Here is a 13,694-nt window from a genome sequence, read left to right as displayed (position 1 = left end):
AGCATCCTTTGCAGACAAAACCGTCTTTACAAGCAATGCTTTTTGGTGTTTTGGCTTGTGTTTTTGTTGCTTGAGATTTTACCTTTGGAGCATTTGACCTTTTGAGTGTGAAGAGTGCCCTTTAGATTTATAAGATTTTAATGAAACATTATTTATGTAAAAAAGAGGAACACTCTTATAGATTTTGATTTTATGATTTATGCATAAACACATTTTGTACCCCTTTCCCACCCCCTTTTCTTCTTCTCATGAGTATTCTATGCGCACACTTCTCTTTTGATGATTGATTTTTTTCTTAATAGTTAACTGATTCTTTGACAATTGGGTACAGTAGTAATATATATTCTCTCTATAACCTCTTCTTGGGTCTCACTAAAGGTACTGTCACACTTAGCGATGTACCAGCGATCCCGACCAGCGATATGACGCGATCAGGATCGCTGGTACATCGCTAAGTGGTCGCTAGTGAGCTGCCACACAGGCAGACCTCACCAGTGACATCGCTGGGGACGGGGGTCGCTACTTACCTGTCACACTAGGCGATCCTGTGTCCTCCTGCCCGGCTCCACGCTCGTCTCTCCACAGGAAGCGCCGCAGGAAGCTGATGACGAGAAACAGTCCAGGACGTTCTCGCGCGATCAGCGATAACCAGCGGGGGAGCGGGTCGTAGGTAAGTATCAGACACAGCGATGTCGCTAGCAATATCGCTATAACGTCACAAGTTATAGCGATATTGCTAGCGATATCGCTTAGTGTGACAGTACCTTAACAAAGAGAAATTTTTTTTTTCATATACTATTCTATTAGGAGATAACTAGATTAACACAGCAATTAAATACCCTTTATAAACTAAGGAGATAATTAGACTAACACAGTGATTAGAGATCATTAAATAGCTCTCCTTTCGTAAATATTAGACACTCTAGTGTATTTCCAAGAAGAAAGAAGAGATCTGATCTAGAATTTAAGCCAAGAAGAAGAAAAAGATTACACATTCTCTTTTTTTCTCACCTACCTGTTTCTAATATTTATCACTCCCCTGCCACTATAGGGCCCTATAGGGATAGCAGGGTGAGCAGTCGTGGAGTGGGGGGGCCAACTGCGCAGGTCCTAGGGCTCCAACCTCCGCTGTCAGGTAGGGATAATCAGCCAGTGCAGGGACAGGCACCTCCCAGTGGTGATCATTCCTTTTGGTATGATGCATGGTTTTAAATAATCTTTTGTTATTTAGTAATTGTGATCTTTAAATAAAGTTTGAATTTTTAGCAGAGTTGCAAGAGAAACTGTGATCCTCTTTTGAATTTGTCTCTTGTTATATAATTTTTTCTTGAGACTGAGACCTTGGGAGAAGCAGGGGCTGCAGAGACCGAGCCAGGAGGGAGTTATTATGATTTGACACACCCACTCCCCCGCCGACCCCCTGGCGGATATGACCCGAGTACAAGCCGAGAGGGGGCACTTTCAGCCTCAAATAATGGGCTGAAAATCTCGGCTTATACTTGAGCATATAAGGTATATAAATAAAATAAAGCATTAATAATAAAACATAAAAGATATACTGATAAAAAAAAAAGCCTAAAAAAATCATAAAAATAACCCCAAAATATTATATTATATTTATAAAAATAAAACACACAAATAACTAAATTATAATATAATATTATATTATTACAATAATAGTATAATATATAATAAATATATTGATACACCTACAAAATTAAAAACAGTAAAATTAAGATTTACAGAAGACTCCTGGATCAGTTTACTAGGCATTGTAGGAAAGTCAGGTAGGACTGGGTTAAATCCTAGCACTGCAAGTCTTAATTAGATGCGCCAGGCTAGCTTTGACTAAGAACCAGCTAACCTGAGATCACTCAGTCTGCTGGGGATGTTGAACAGAGTGGGGTTTGCTGCTGGTGAATGATGAGCCAAAATGTGAGTAATAGCTGGGAGGGAGACAAGCCAGAGTTTCTCTCTGAAAGGAGCCTGCACAGGTCACCTAGGAAAACTGCGCTGTCTGTGTGTTGGACCGCACCTCTTTGTCGTGTTAAAAAGTTTGCTTCAGGAGTATGGACTGTATATACTGCCTTAGTGGACTGTATATACAGTGGGGAAAAAAGTATTTAGTCAGCCACCAATTGTGCAAGTTCTCCCACTTAAAAAGATGAGCGAGGCGTGTAATTGACATCATAGGTAGACCACAACGATGTCAAAATGACAAAATAAATCCAGAAAATCTTGTCTGATTTTTCAAGGTTTATTTTGCAAACTAGATGGAGGCCCAATGCATCAGGAGGGCGGTAATGTCACAATGGGGGCAGGCTTTGCAGCATTGAGAATCTCTCCTCCCCATGCGCTCACCCAACTATCCACTCTCTTTCCCCATGTGCTGACTTCTCCCGTCTGTGCTCTCTTCTTTGACCTGTCTACCCCATGTGCTATTCCTCTTGTCTGCAGTCTCTCCTTTCTGTGCTGTGTTCTCCCCTCATGTGCTGTCCTGTTTGAGCTGTCTCCCCTCTGTGCTGATCCTCTCACCACTGTGTGCTTTCTCTCTCCCCCATCTGCTGTCTTCTCCTCTCATTGTATGTGTCTGACCATGTACAGAAACATAACACAGCTCCTGGGTAGGGGAGGAAGCAAAAGACAATACTGACATTACAGCATGAGATCGCAGAGGATACATTTTCTCAGGTAAAATATTGTTTAAAAAGAGTCAGTGAAATATCTTACCTCATAAAATGAATCCCTCCTCATTTAAGCATGCCATCATACATCCACTACTTAAAAAACCATCCCTCGACCAAAACTGTGCCGCTAACTATAGACCTGTCTCTAATCTTCCCTTCATCTCTAAACTCCTGGAACGCCTGGTCCACTCCCGTCTTATCCGCTATCTCTCAGAAAACACTGTTCTCGACGCTCTCCAATCCGGTTTCCGCTCTTTACACTCCACTGAAACTGCCCTCACTAAAGTCTCTAATGATCTGCTAACAGCTAAATCAAATGGTCATTACTCCATGCTAATTCTCTTGGATCTCTCTGCAGCATTCGACACTGTGGATCATCAGCTCCTCCTCACTATGCTCCATTCCATTGGCCTCAAGGACACCGTTCTCTCCTGGTTCTCCTCCTATCTCTCCGACCGCTCCTTTACTGTTTCTTTTGCCGGTTCCTCCTCCTCTCACCTTCCCCATACTGTTGGGGTTCCTCAAGGATCGGTTCTAGGCCCCCTCCTCTTCTCCTTGTACACTGCCCCTATTGGTCAAACAATCAGTAGATTTGGTTTCCAGTACCATCTCTATGCTGATGACACCCAATTATACGCTTCTTCTCCTGACATCACGCCAGCCTTTCTAGAAAACACTGGCGATTGTCTAAACGCTGTGTCTAATATCATGTCCTCACTATATCTGAAACTGAACCTGTCAAAGACTGAACTCCTGGTGTTTCCTCCCGCTACTAATGTACCTACACCCGACATTGCCATTTCCGTGTGTGGTTCCACTATTACTCCCCAGCAACATGCCCGCTGTCTTGGGGTCATACTTGATTCCGAGCTTTCCTTTGCCCCCCACATTCGATCACTGGCTCGCTCTTGTCATCTGCACCTCAAAAACATTTCTAGAATTCGACCTTTTCTTACTTTTGACTCTGCAAAAACTCTTACTGTTTCTCTTATTCATTCTCGTCTCGACTATTGTAACTCTCTTCTAATCGGTCTCCCTCTTACCAAACTCTCCCCTCTCCAATCTGTCTTGAATGCTGCTGCCAGGATCATATTCCTCACCAATCGTTACACCGATGCCTCTACCTTGTGCCAGTCATTACACTGGCTACCCATCCACTCCAGAATTCAGTATAAACTTATTACCCTCACCCACAAAGCCCTCCATGGCTCAGCACCACCCTACATCTCCTCCCTTGTTTCAGTATACCACCCTACCCGTGCCCTCCATTCTGCTGATGACCTGAGGTTAGTATCCTCAATAGTCAGAACCTCCCACTCCCGTCTCCAAGACTTTACATGTGCCGCGCCAATTCTTTGGAATGCACTTCCCAGGTCAATACGATTAGTCCCCAATCCCCACAATTTTAAGCGTGTCCTGAAAACGCATTTATTCAGACTGGCCTATCGCCTCAACACATTAACCTAACCTATCCCTGTGTGGCAGAGCCAAAAGTTTTACCATAACCAGGTTCCCAGCATCATGTTCCCACATGCTTTATGCATCCATTAGCCCTCTGTGTCTGTACTGTTACACACTTAACATTATGGCTGGTCCATACAATCAGGTCAACTGTTACCACCCACCTTTCGTGTCTACCTCTTTCCTCATAGACTGTAAGCTTGCGAGCAGGGCCCTCACTCCTCTTGGTATTTGTTATAATCTACTGTATGCGATTATTGTTATGCTGTAATGTCTATTGTCTGTACAAATCCCCTCTGAAATGTAAAGTGCTGCGGAATATGTCGGCGCTATAAAAATAAAATGTATTATTATTATTATTAATCCTCTGTGATTCCCTGATGTAATGTCAGTATTGTCTTTTGCTTCCTCCCCTGCCCAGGAGATGTGGTATGCTCCGTGCATGGTCAGACAGACAATTTTTAAAATGACCGGCTTCCTCTGCCTGTAGACACGTCGTGCATCTGCCACCGGGATCAGCCAAATGATTCACTGCGCCTGTGCGGAATTCGCGCAGGGGCAGTAAATCAAACCGCCGTACAGCGTATACAGTCTGTGGTGGGACTCTGTTCCGCTGGTGGTACTGCGCGAGAGGCTGGTAACACCAGCAGTTTCCATATTGAGACACCCATCACTTGGGTGTCCCAATATGGTGGTCTGTGAACTTCCGCCACTTGGAATTCTGGGATCCGGACACATCTGGACGGAACAGGATGTGAAGACATTACAAGGTAATTATATATACAGATTATAGTGGAAAATAATTATTTGGTCATTAACAAAAGTTCATCTCAAAATTTTGTTATATATCCTTTGTTACATAGTAACATAGTTATTAAGGTTGAAGGAAGACTTTACGTCCATCTAGTTCAACCCATATCCTATCCTAACTTGCCCTAACATGTTGATACAGAGGAAGGCGCAAAAAACCCATGTGGCAAACATTAAGCTTCACATTGGGGAAAAAATTCCTTCCCGACTCCACATATGGCAATCAGACTGGCTCCATGGATCAACGCAATAACAAGGAGACTAGTGTATATAACCTGTAATATTATACTTTTCAAGAAAGGCATCCAGTCCCTTCTTAAATTTTAGTAGGGAATCACTCATTACAACATCATATGGCAGAGTTCCATAGTCTCACTGCTCTTACAGTAAAGAATCCGCATCTGTGAGTATGCTTAAACCCTCTTTCCTCCAGACGTAGAGGATGCCCCCTTGTCCCAGGTCTAAGAGTAAAAAGATTATTAGAAAGGTTTTTGTACTGTCCCAGTATATATTTATACATTGTAATAAGATCACCCCTAAGCCTTCGATTTTCCAAACTAAATAACCCCAAGTGTAATAGCCTGTCTTGGTATTGCAGACCCCCCAGTTCCCTAATAACCTTGGTCGCTCTTCTCTGCACCCGCTCCAGTTCAGCTATGTCTTTCTTATACACTGGAGAACAGAACTGTACACAGTATTCTAAGTGTGGGCGCACTAGTGACTTATATAGAGGTAAAATTATGTTCTCCTCATGAGCATCTATGCCTCTTTTAATGCATCCTATTATTTTATTTACCTTTGCAGCAGCTGCCTGACACTGGCCACTAAATGTGAGTTTGTCATCCATCCATACACCCAGGTCTTTTTCAGTGAAAGTTTTGCCCAGTGTTTTACAATTAAGCACATAATTATACATTTTGTTTGCTCTACCCAAGTGCATGACCTTACATTTATTCCCATTAAAGCTCATTTACAATTTATCAGCCCAAGCTTCTAGTTTACATAAATCCTCCTGTAATATAAAATTGTCCTCCTCAGTATTGATTATCCTGCAGAGTTTAGTGTCATCTGAAAATATTTAAATACTACTCTCTTTGCCCCCTACAAGGTCATTAATAAATATGTTAAAAAGAAGCGGGCCCAATACTGACCCCTGTGGTACCCCACTGCTAACCGTGACCCAGTCCGAGTGTGCTCCATTAATAGCCACCCTTTGTTTCCTATCCCTGAGCCAGCTCTTAACCAACTTACACATTTTCCCCTATCCCCATTGCTATCATTTTATGTATCAACCTTTTGTGTGGCACCGTACCAAAAGCTTTTGAAAAGTCCATGTATACCACGTCCACTGCATTTCCTTGGTCCAGTCCGGAACTTACCTCTTCATAAAAGCTTATCAGATTAGTCTGACAGGAACGGTCCCTCGTAAACCCATGTTGATATTGGGTCATGAGGTTATTCTTCTTCAGATACTCCAGTATAGTATCTCTTAGAATACCCTCCAGGATTTTACCCACTGTAGAGATCAATTGTTGGCAATGACAGAGGTCAAACATTTTCTTTTCTGTAAGTCTTCACAAGGTTGGCACACACTTTTGGTGGTATGTTGGGCCATTACTCCATGCAGATCTCCTCTAGAGCAGTGATGTTTAGGGCCTGTCACTGGGCAACATGGACTTTAAAATCCCTCCAAAGGTTTTCTATGGGGTTGAGATATGGAGACTTGCTAGGCCACTTTCATATGCTTCTTACGAAACCACTCCTTCGTTGCCCTGGTGGTGTAATCATGCTGAAAGACCCATCCACGTTTCATCTTCAATGCCCTTGCTGATGGAAGGAGGTTTGCACTCAATCTCACGATACATGGCCCCATTTATTCTTTCATGTACACGGATCAGTCATCCTCGTCCCTTAGCAGAGAAAGAGCCCCAAAGCATGATGTTGCCACCCCCATGTTTCATAGTAGATATGGTGTTCTTTGGATGCAACTCAGCATTCTGTCTCCTCCAAACACTTGACAATTTTTTTTTTCTACACAACAGTTCTACTTTGTTTTCATCAGACCATATGGCATTCTCCCAATGCTCTTCTAGATAATCCAAATGCTCTCTAGCAAACTTCAAACGGGCCCGGACATGTACTGGCATAAGCAGGGGGGCACATCTGGCACTGCAGGATCTGAGTCTCTGGCGGCGTAGGGTGTTACTGATGGTAGCCTTTGTTATGGTGGTCCCAGCTTTATGCAGGTCATTCACTAGGTCCCCCCGTGTGATTTTGGGATTTTTGCTCACCACTCTTGTGATCATTTTGACCCATGGGGTGAAATCTTGCGTGGAGCCCCAGATCGAGGGAGAGCATCAGTGGTCTTGTATGTCTTCCATTTTCTTATTATTGCTCCCAGAGTTGATTTCATCGCATCAACCTGCTTGCCTATTGCAGATTCAGTCTTCACAGCCTGATGCAGGGCTACAATTTTGTTTCTGGTGTTCTTCGACAGCTATTTGGTCTTCACCATACTGGAGTTTGGAGTGTGACTATTTGTGGTTGTGGACAGGTGTCTTTTATACTGATGACAAGTTCAAACAGGTACATTACTACAGGTAATGAGTGGAGGACAGAGGAGCCTCTTAAAGAAGTTTCAGGTCTGAGAGAGCCAGAAATCTTGCATGTTTTTAAGTGATCAAACACTTAATTTCCACCATAATTTGTAAAATAAATCTTGCCAGATCAGACAAGGTGATTTTCTGGATTTGTTTTCTCATTTTGACTCTCACAGTTGTGGTCTACCTATGATATCAATTACAGACCTCTTTCATCTTTTTAAGTGGGAGAACTTGCACAATTGTTGGATGACTAAATACTTTTCCCCCACTTTATCACCTTAATTGTGCCCAGAAGAGGCTGTTTTGAATACATTGGTGTTTTATAAAGGCAATAAAGAACTTGTTTGGACAAAACTGCATTGCCTGTGTGAACACAGCCTAATGCCTACCTGAGAGAGTGAATCCCTTATAGCATATGATAGATAGATATGAGATAGATATCGGATAGAGAGATAGATTGATAGATACAAGGGTGCATTTGTCTATTATGCTCTGCTGCCAGCCATTCCGGAGCAGGAGACTGACAGTAATGTTCTATATTTCCTGAACTGTCCCTATGTCATGTTCGGATTCTCCAATGATGAAAATCTTTACTATTTCCAATGGAAGGATTAACAAGCTTTTAATGATGGTGGAATAAAAAGAAACATAAAGAAGCGGACGTGAATCTTACTTCCGGTTTCTTCATAATCTGAATGCTGAACATGTGATTCTTCATGGGGTAGATGACTAGTAGCACGTCTCCGAAATCTGTGGGTATTATGCCGCTACGATACTCTCTGCTGTGCTCCGACCATACGATGTGGACTTCATCATTGCCGAGGTGACGAAGCTGCAGATGGAAAGGAAATTGAAAGAGACTTTAAAAAGTGAATGAGAATAATTGGAAATAAAACTGAAGGCTAGCTGTTATGAAATTTAATTTGCCAGGGAAAATGTAATCTACTTTGCAGGCGGACAATAACGTGTGAATGTGAGAAATGGAGAGTGTTAAACTCAATGAGGAAACTTTTATAACTGGATTGTACACACTTGTCTATGAGGACGTGCTGAGAACAACAGGATGGCATTCTTTCTCTAGAGATTGGAGGCACAGGCTTCATCCCATTAACACAAATGGGCTAGGTAATTAAAGGGTATCTATTGGCAGTTTTTTGCTATGTAATCTGAGAGCATAATGTAGGGGCTTAGACACAGATTCCAGTGATGTGTCAGTTACTAGGCTGTGCGTTACTCTTTCAATAAAATCTGTGTTTTATCAACAGGAGATTACTACAGGACTAGTTGTTTCGTGCCTCCTAGTCAACTGCTGTATGAAACCCCCACCCGCAGCACTGATTGTTTTCTGCGTATGCACATTGTACACAGAATGCTGCTAATCAGTGGTGCGGGCAGGATTAGATCTAATGCATGCAAAAAAATGATGTTACTAAATAATAGTTTCTTATTGTGAACTTTTTAAAAAAATAACTTTTTATATAATTTTTTTCCGTTGCAGTGGACTTAGTGTACAGACAGCTGTGGGACCCTTTTGCAGGTCGCCACAGCTGACAGTACACAGGGGTTCCTTAATCTTCAAGACAGCACCGAGTAAGTCCTGCCCAAAGGGCTCCCTTTGATCATGTTGGGATCAATCTTGATGGCAGAGCCCTAGGCATTATATGGCTGTAAAATAGGGCCCTTTAAAACTTTAATGACCTCCTATCTCTTTTTTTTTTATTTAGATTTTTTTCATATTTCTTTGCCATGGCGACTGTATTTATTTCTTACATTTTTATTCTTTGCAGATATTTTATATATGTACACATTTTTTACATAATTTGTATCCTAAAAAATAATACACGATCTCTAGGGAACACATATATGATGGCAATACGGAAGCATTTATTTTTGCAAAGAAAAAATCCAAGTCTGGCTTGGTTTTGCCAAAACCTATATCAGGTATACCAAAAGAATTTGGGACGTGTTGTGTCTGATGAATCCAAGTTTGAACATTTTGGCCATAATTCCAAACGGTATTTTTGATGCAAAGCCAACACTGTCCATCACCAAAAGGACACCACACCCACAGTGAAACATGGTGAAGACAGTATTATTCTTTAGGGATGTTTTTCAGCAGATGGAACTGCAACTTTAGTCAAGATGGAGGGAATTGTGAACAGTTCCAAATATCAGTCAATTTTGCATCAAAACCTTCAAGCCTCTGCTGAAACGCTGAAGAGAAATTTGACCTTTCAACACAACAATGACCCTAAGCACAAGATAAAAAAAAATGGCTTAACCAAAAGATCAAAGATTTGGTATGGCCAAGCCAGAGCCCAGATCTGAATCCAACTGAAAATCTGTGGGTGACGTGAAGAGGACGCTGTACACAGGAAATGCCCTAGCAACCTCAGAGATTTGGAGCTAATGTAAGGAGGACTGGGCAAAGATATCCAGTTCTACATGTGCTCTTCTGATAAGACTCCTACCTAAAAATACAGAATGCCTTCATACATTCAAAGGGTACTTCAACAAAGTGTTAGTTGCATATTTATGCAAACACATTATTTGAGTTCATTTTTCTTTTTCCACCAAAAAAGATTTCAGTTTGTTTTTCAGATGAATTGTACAGATTATAATGAAGGTGGAAAATGCTCTGAAATTATTCTTCTTGGTATGATTATTTTTACAAGACAAAACCTGGCATTTTAACAGGGGTGTGTAGACTTAATATCCACTGCATATATTCATTGACCATTTCCCATGTCTGATGAACCAATGCCTTTCTCCAACCTCATGAACCATCTATTCTATCCATTGTGCATTGCGAGCTGTAGGGTGCAGTGACCTCACCAATCTTCTGTAGAATTAACCTGGGTGACTGATACTCGCCTCCATCCGTGGTCACACACCACAATGCTGTAAACACAATTTCAATCAGCTTTCTCTTAAAATGTTTCTGAGAAAGACTTTATCTCCCGCATGTGTCCTGCTGTGTAATATCATCGTCTCGTTTGGGTTCCTGTGATGTGTCGTGTGCTGTCAGACCTTGTACTAACTGAACCTAAGAGAAATGTGAAGTAAATGGAACCTGGAGGCAAAACTAAATGCAATTTTGATCCAATAATGTCCTAATCTAAGGCAGAACTTTGGCTGCTAGCTCCACTGTATTGTGCACGGATGTTTGCTCTCTAGACGCCATCACAAGCATAGCGAGCCATGAAAGAACTGTGGAGAATGCGCCGCAACTGGAAATATTCATTTTCTGGCATAGGAGTAATAACACATATATGTTCTGTATCTGACGTTCCTAAATCACAAAAAAGTGCATTAATAAAGGTTTTTACTAAGCAGGTGAATGTCACAGGACAGAGGAGGTTGTATGCAACGTCAAGGGAGTATCTAGGGGCATACGGGGAATTTGCCCTGGACGTAGCCAACAGGGGGCATCCGTCGGGCAACCTGATGTGGTGGTTGGTTCGAAGGCAAAAACCCAAAGGCTGAATATTGCTGCCCCCTGTAGTGGGAGTCGGCTGTCCTATGAGCCGGCTGTCAAGCGGTTCAGCTCCCAGTGATCAACTGTACTTGTGTCTTTCAAGTCCGAGTACTATTGAAACCCTGACCGCCAAAACTTACGGGTCAGGACAACGTCAGCAGTGTAATCAAGTTATGTGATCACACTGCTGACATCACTCCTCAGCCCCACATGCGAGGTAGAAGTTTGGTGTGGTAACGGGTTTACGGCGACAGAAAGGAGCCAAAAGACAGTGTCTGAATTCTTCTACTCCTGCACTGGTTAGAAGCACTTCACCTTCATATTAAACTGTGCAAGTTTCTTTTGGCAGTGCAGGGGTTAATTTGCTCAGATGATAGCTCCTGGAGAGTTAAGGCTCAGCTGTGCACTGTTAACCACTCCCATCTCCTATAAAATCTGGGTCCTGGCTAGCACTCATTGCCAGAGTAGCTTTTGCTGCATGGCTGGAGGTTGTTGCTGGTGGTTATTGGAGAAAGGCGTTTGGTGGATTTATCTGTGACTGTTGCTAGGTTTTGAGTGTGTGATAATTCCCTGTATTCTCCTTCTTTGGTTTAACCCCATCCTCCACTTTCTGGTGCATTTCTCAGTTGTATGTCTAAGTATATTTGTTTGAATGGTATTTTTCTTTATCCCTGCTTGTATTACCGTGTTAGTCTCGTTGGTGTATTATGATACACTACTACTCCCCTCTTCCCTGGGTGGGGGAAGGGTACAGACTGAGGGCGCACTCAGGAGCTAAGGCAAGGTACGTGGTATGTGGTACTTCACCATCAGAAGTAATCTGGGGAACAGGGCGAGCTAGGGTGCCTCTAATGTTAGGGACAGGCAAGGAGCCCCTAGTCCCAGGACACCCCACAACAGAGTCGTGACAGTGCTCCAATGGAGTTTAAGACACAGGAGATTTATTGCAATTAGGAGAAGGGGGAAGAAATCTGAATACACAGAATGGGGAGAGAAGGTGAGGGAATGTATATGGACAGTATGGGGAGCGAGGGGGGATGGATGCTGACACAGTATGGAGAAAGGAGAGTGTAGGTGAACACAGTGTGAAGGGAGAAGGGAGAGTGTATGTGGACACAGAATGGGGAGCAAATGAGGGGGGAAGAAATTTGACCTAGATACACCTCTGCGCTACATCTAAGTACTCGGTTTTCTAGTGAAACAGTTCCCTTTTAAAGAAACAAGTGTTATGTACATTAGATTTTATTATTTTTTAAATGTCTAGAAACATAGAAAATGTTATCATAAAAGTTCTAGCTTTTACTCTGTCCACTGTAGCATACAGAGTAAACTAATATGTCTGGTTTTCCACAGCTCACTTTTCAGTTTTACTGTGTAGACTGAGGCATTGTCATCAGAGTAAATAATGATATATGAGAACTCTGTTCTACATCAGGATGGCTAAAACTATACACAAAAAAGGTTCTGTGTTTTTCTCCTGCTACTCTATGGCCTTCATGAAAGAGCTGGACATTTTCCTTCCTTTAATGGGAATCTGTCAGCAGGATTGCACACACTAAACTATTTATATGTGCAAGTAGTTCTTTCACAGACAAGTCCAGCTGTCACAATCCATTTTTGGATCTGTGGCAGATCTGCATTCTCACATATAAACTTTTTTCCTTTCAGGCCATCGGGGGTTAATATCAGTTTTCCCCCCCGGTGGCCGCTGGTGTAACTACATGGCTGATGAGTTTGCTGAGGCAGGTGGTAACCACTCCCACACTCCTTTAAAAGGTCACCTGGAGCATCAGCTGTTGGTTATACAGGTCCTTTTGGAAACCAACCGTGGTGAAGACAGGAGCTTTCTGGGGCAGTGGTGCTTCAGCTGAATGCTGTGATTAGGTGCCTTACTCTGCTGTGCGGTGCATTGCAGCAGAGAAAGCTAAGCGTTGTTTGTCTTACCTTGTCTCTTATATTTTCCCTTGGTGTTGTATTAGTGCAGCGGTGGGACCAGTGTCTGCATTTGCCAATTCCCTACTGAGGGATAGGTGCAGGGCAAGTGAGGTCTACGTTATCCTGCTTGGCGACGTTGTTTTAAAATTATTATTTATTACTATTTATTTATATAGCACCATTGATTCCATAGTGCTGTACATGAGAAGGGGTTACATACAAATTACAGATATCATTCACAGTAAACAAACTAACAATCACAGACTGATACAGAGGGGAGAGAGGACCCTGCCCTTGCGGGCTTACATTCTACAGGATGGTGGGGAAGGAGACAGTAGGTTGGGGGGTTGCAGCAGCTCCAGTGATGGTGAGGCGGTAGCTCCAGTGTGAGGCTGTAGCTCGAAAGAAGCCGTTTAAGGATGTCAGGATAGACCAGAGCACAGCCTCAGGAGAGTGCAGGAGGTGTCCAACTCCCCGTTACTTATCACAGGGCCCACCGTTGTAATTGTGCCCCAGGTGGTCCCTTGTTTGTTTGCTGTTTTGTGACCGACCGATTACTGGGTCATGTCACACAGGGCCAGTCACTTTGTGACACCAGCAATACCTTTACATGGACAGTCTGTTCCTCTGTTACTGAGAAATTTTGTTTGTATTCACATGCAAATGAGGCTGAAGAGCTATGGTAGATCTGAAGTCTCTGTCACTCCACCTCTATTCCCT

At 42.7% G+C, this 13,694-nt stretch overlaps 1 protein-coding gene across 5 annotated transcripts in view; it reads right to left on the bottom strand.

Moving 5' to 3' along the window:
• The window catches only part of RALGAPA1 (Ral GTPase activating protein catalytic subunit alpha 1), a 448,263-nt gene that overhangs the window by 69,114 nt on the left and 365,455 nt on the right, over nt 1-13,694 (bottom strand). For all 5 annotated transcript variants that reach the window (XM_073554214.1, XM_073554210.1, XM_073554212.1 and 2 more), the window contains one exon: nt 8,235-8,393. In XM_073554214.1, the coding sequence (XP_073410315.1) occupies nt 8,235-8,393 (159 nt within the window). The remainder of the gene's footprint in view (nt 1-8,234; nt 8,394-13,694) is intronic.

The sequence above is a fragment of the Dendrobates tinctorius genome, unplaced genomic scaffold (assembly GCF_039654945.1).
Source record: "Dendrobates tinctorius isolate UK_male_01 unplaced genomic scaffold, ASM3965494v1 ptg000208l, whole genome shotgun sequence".
NCBI lineage: Eukaryota > Metazoa > Chordata > Amphibia > Anura > Dendrobatidae > Dendrobates > Dendrobates tinctorius.
This window is presented reverse-complemented; position numbering and strand designations above follow the sequence as displayed.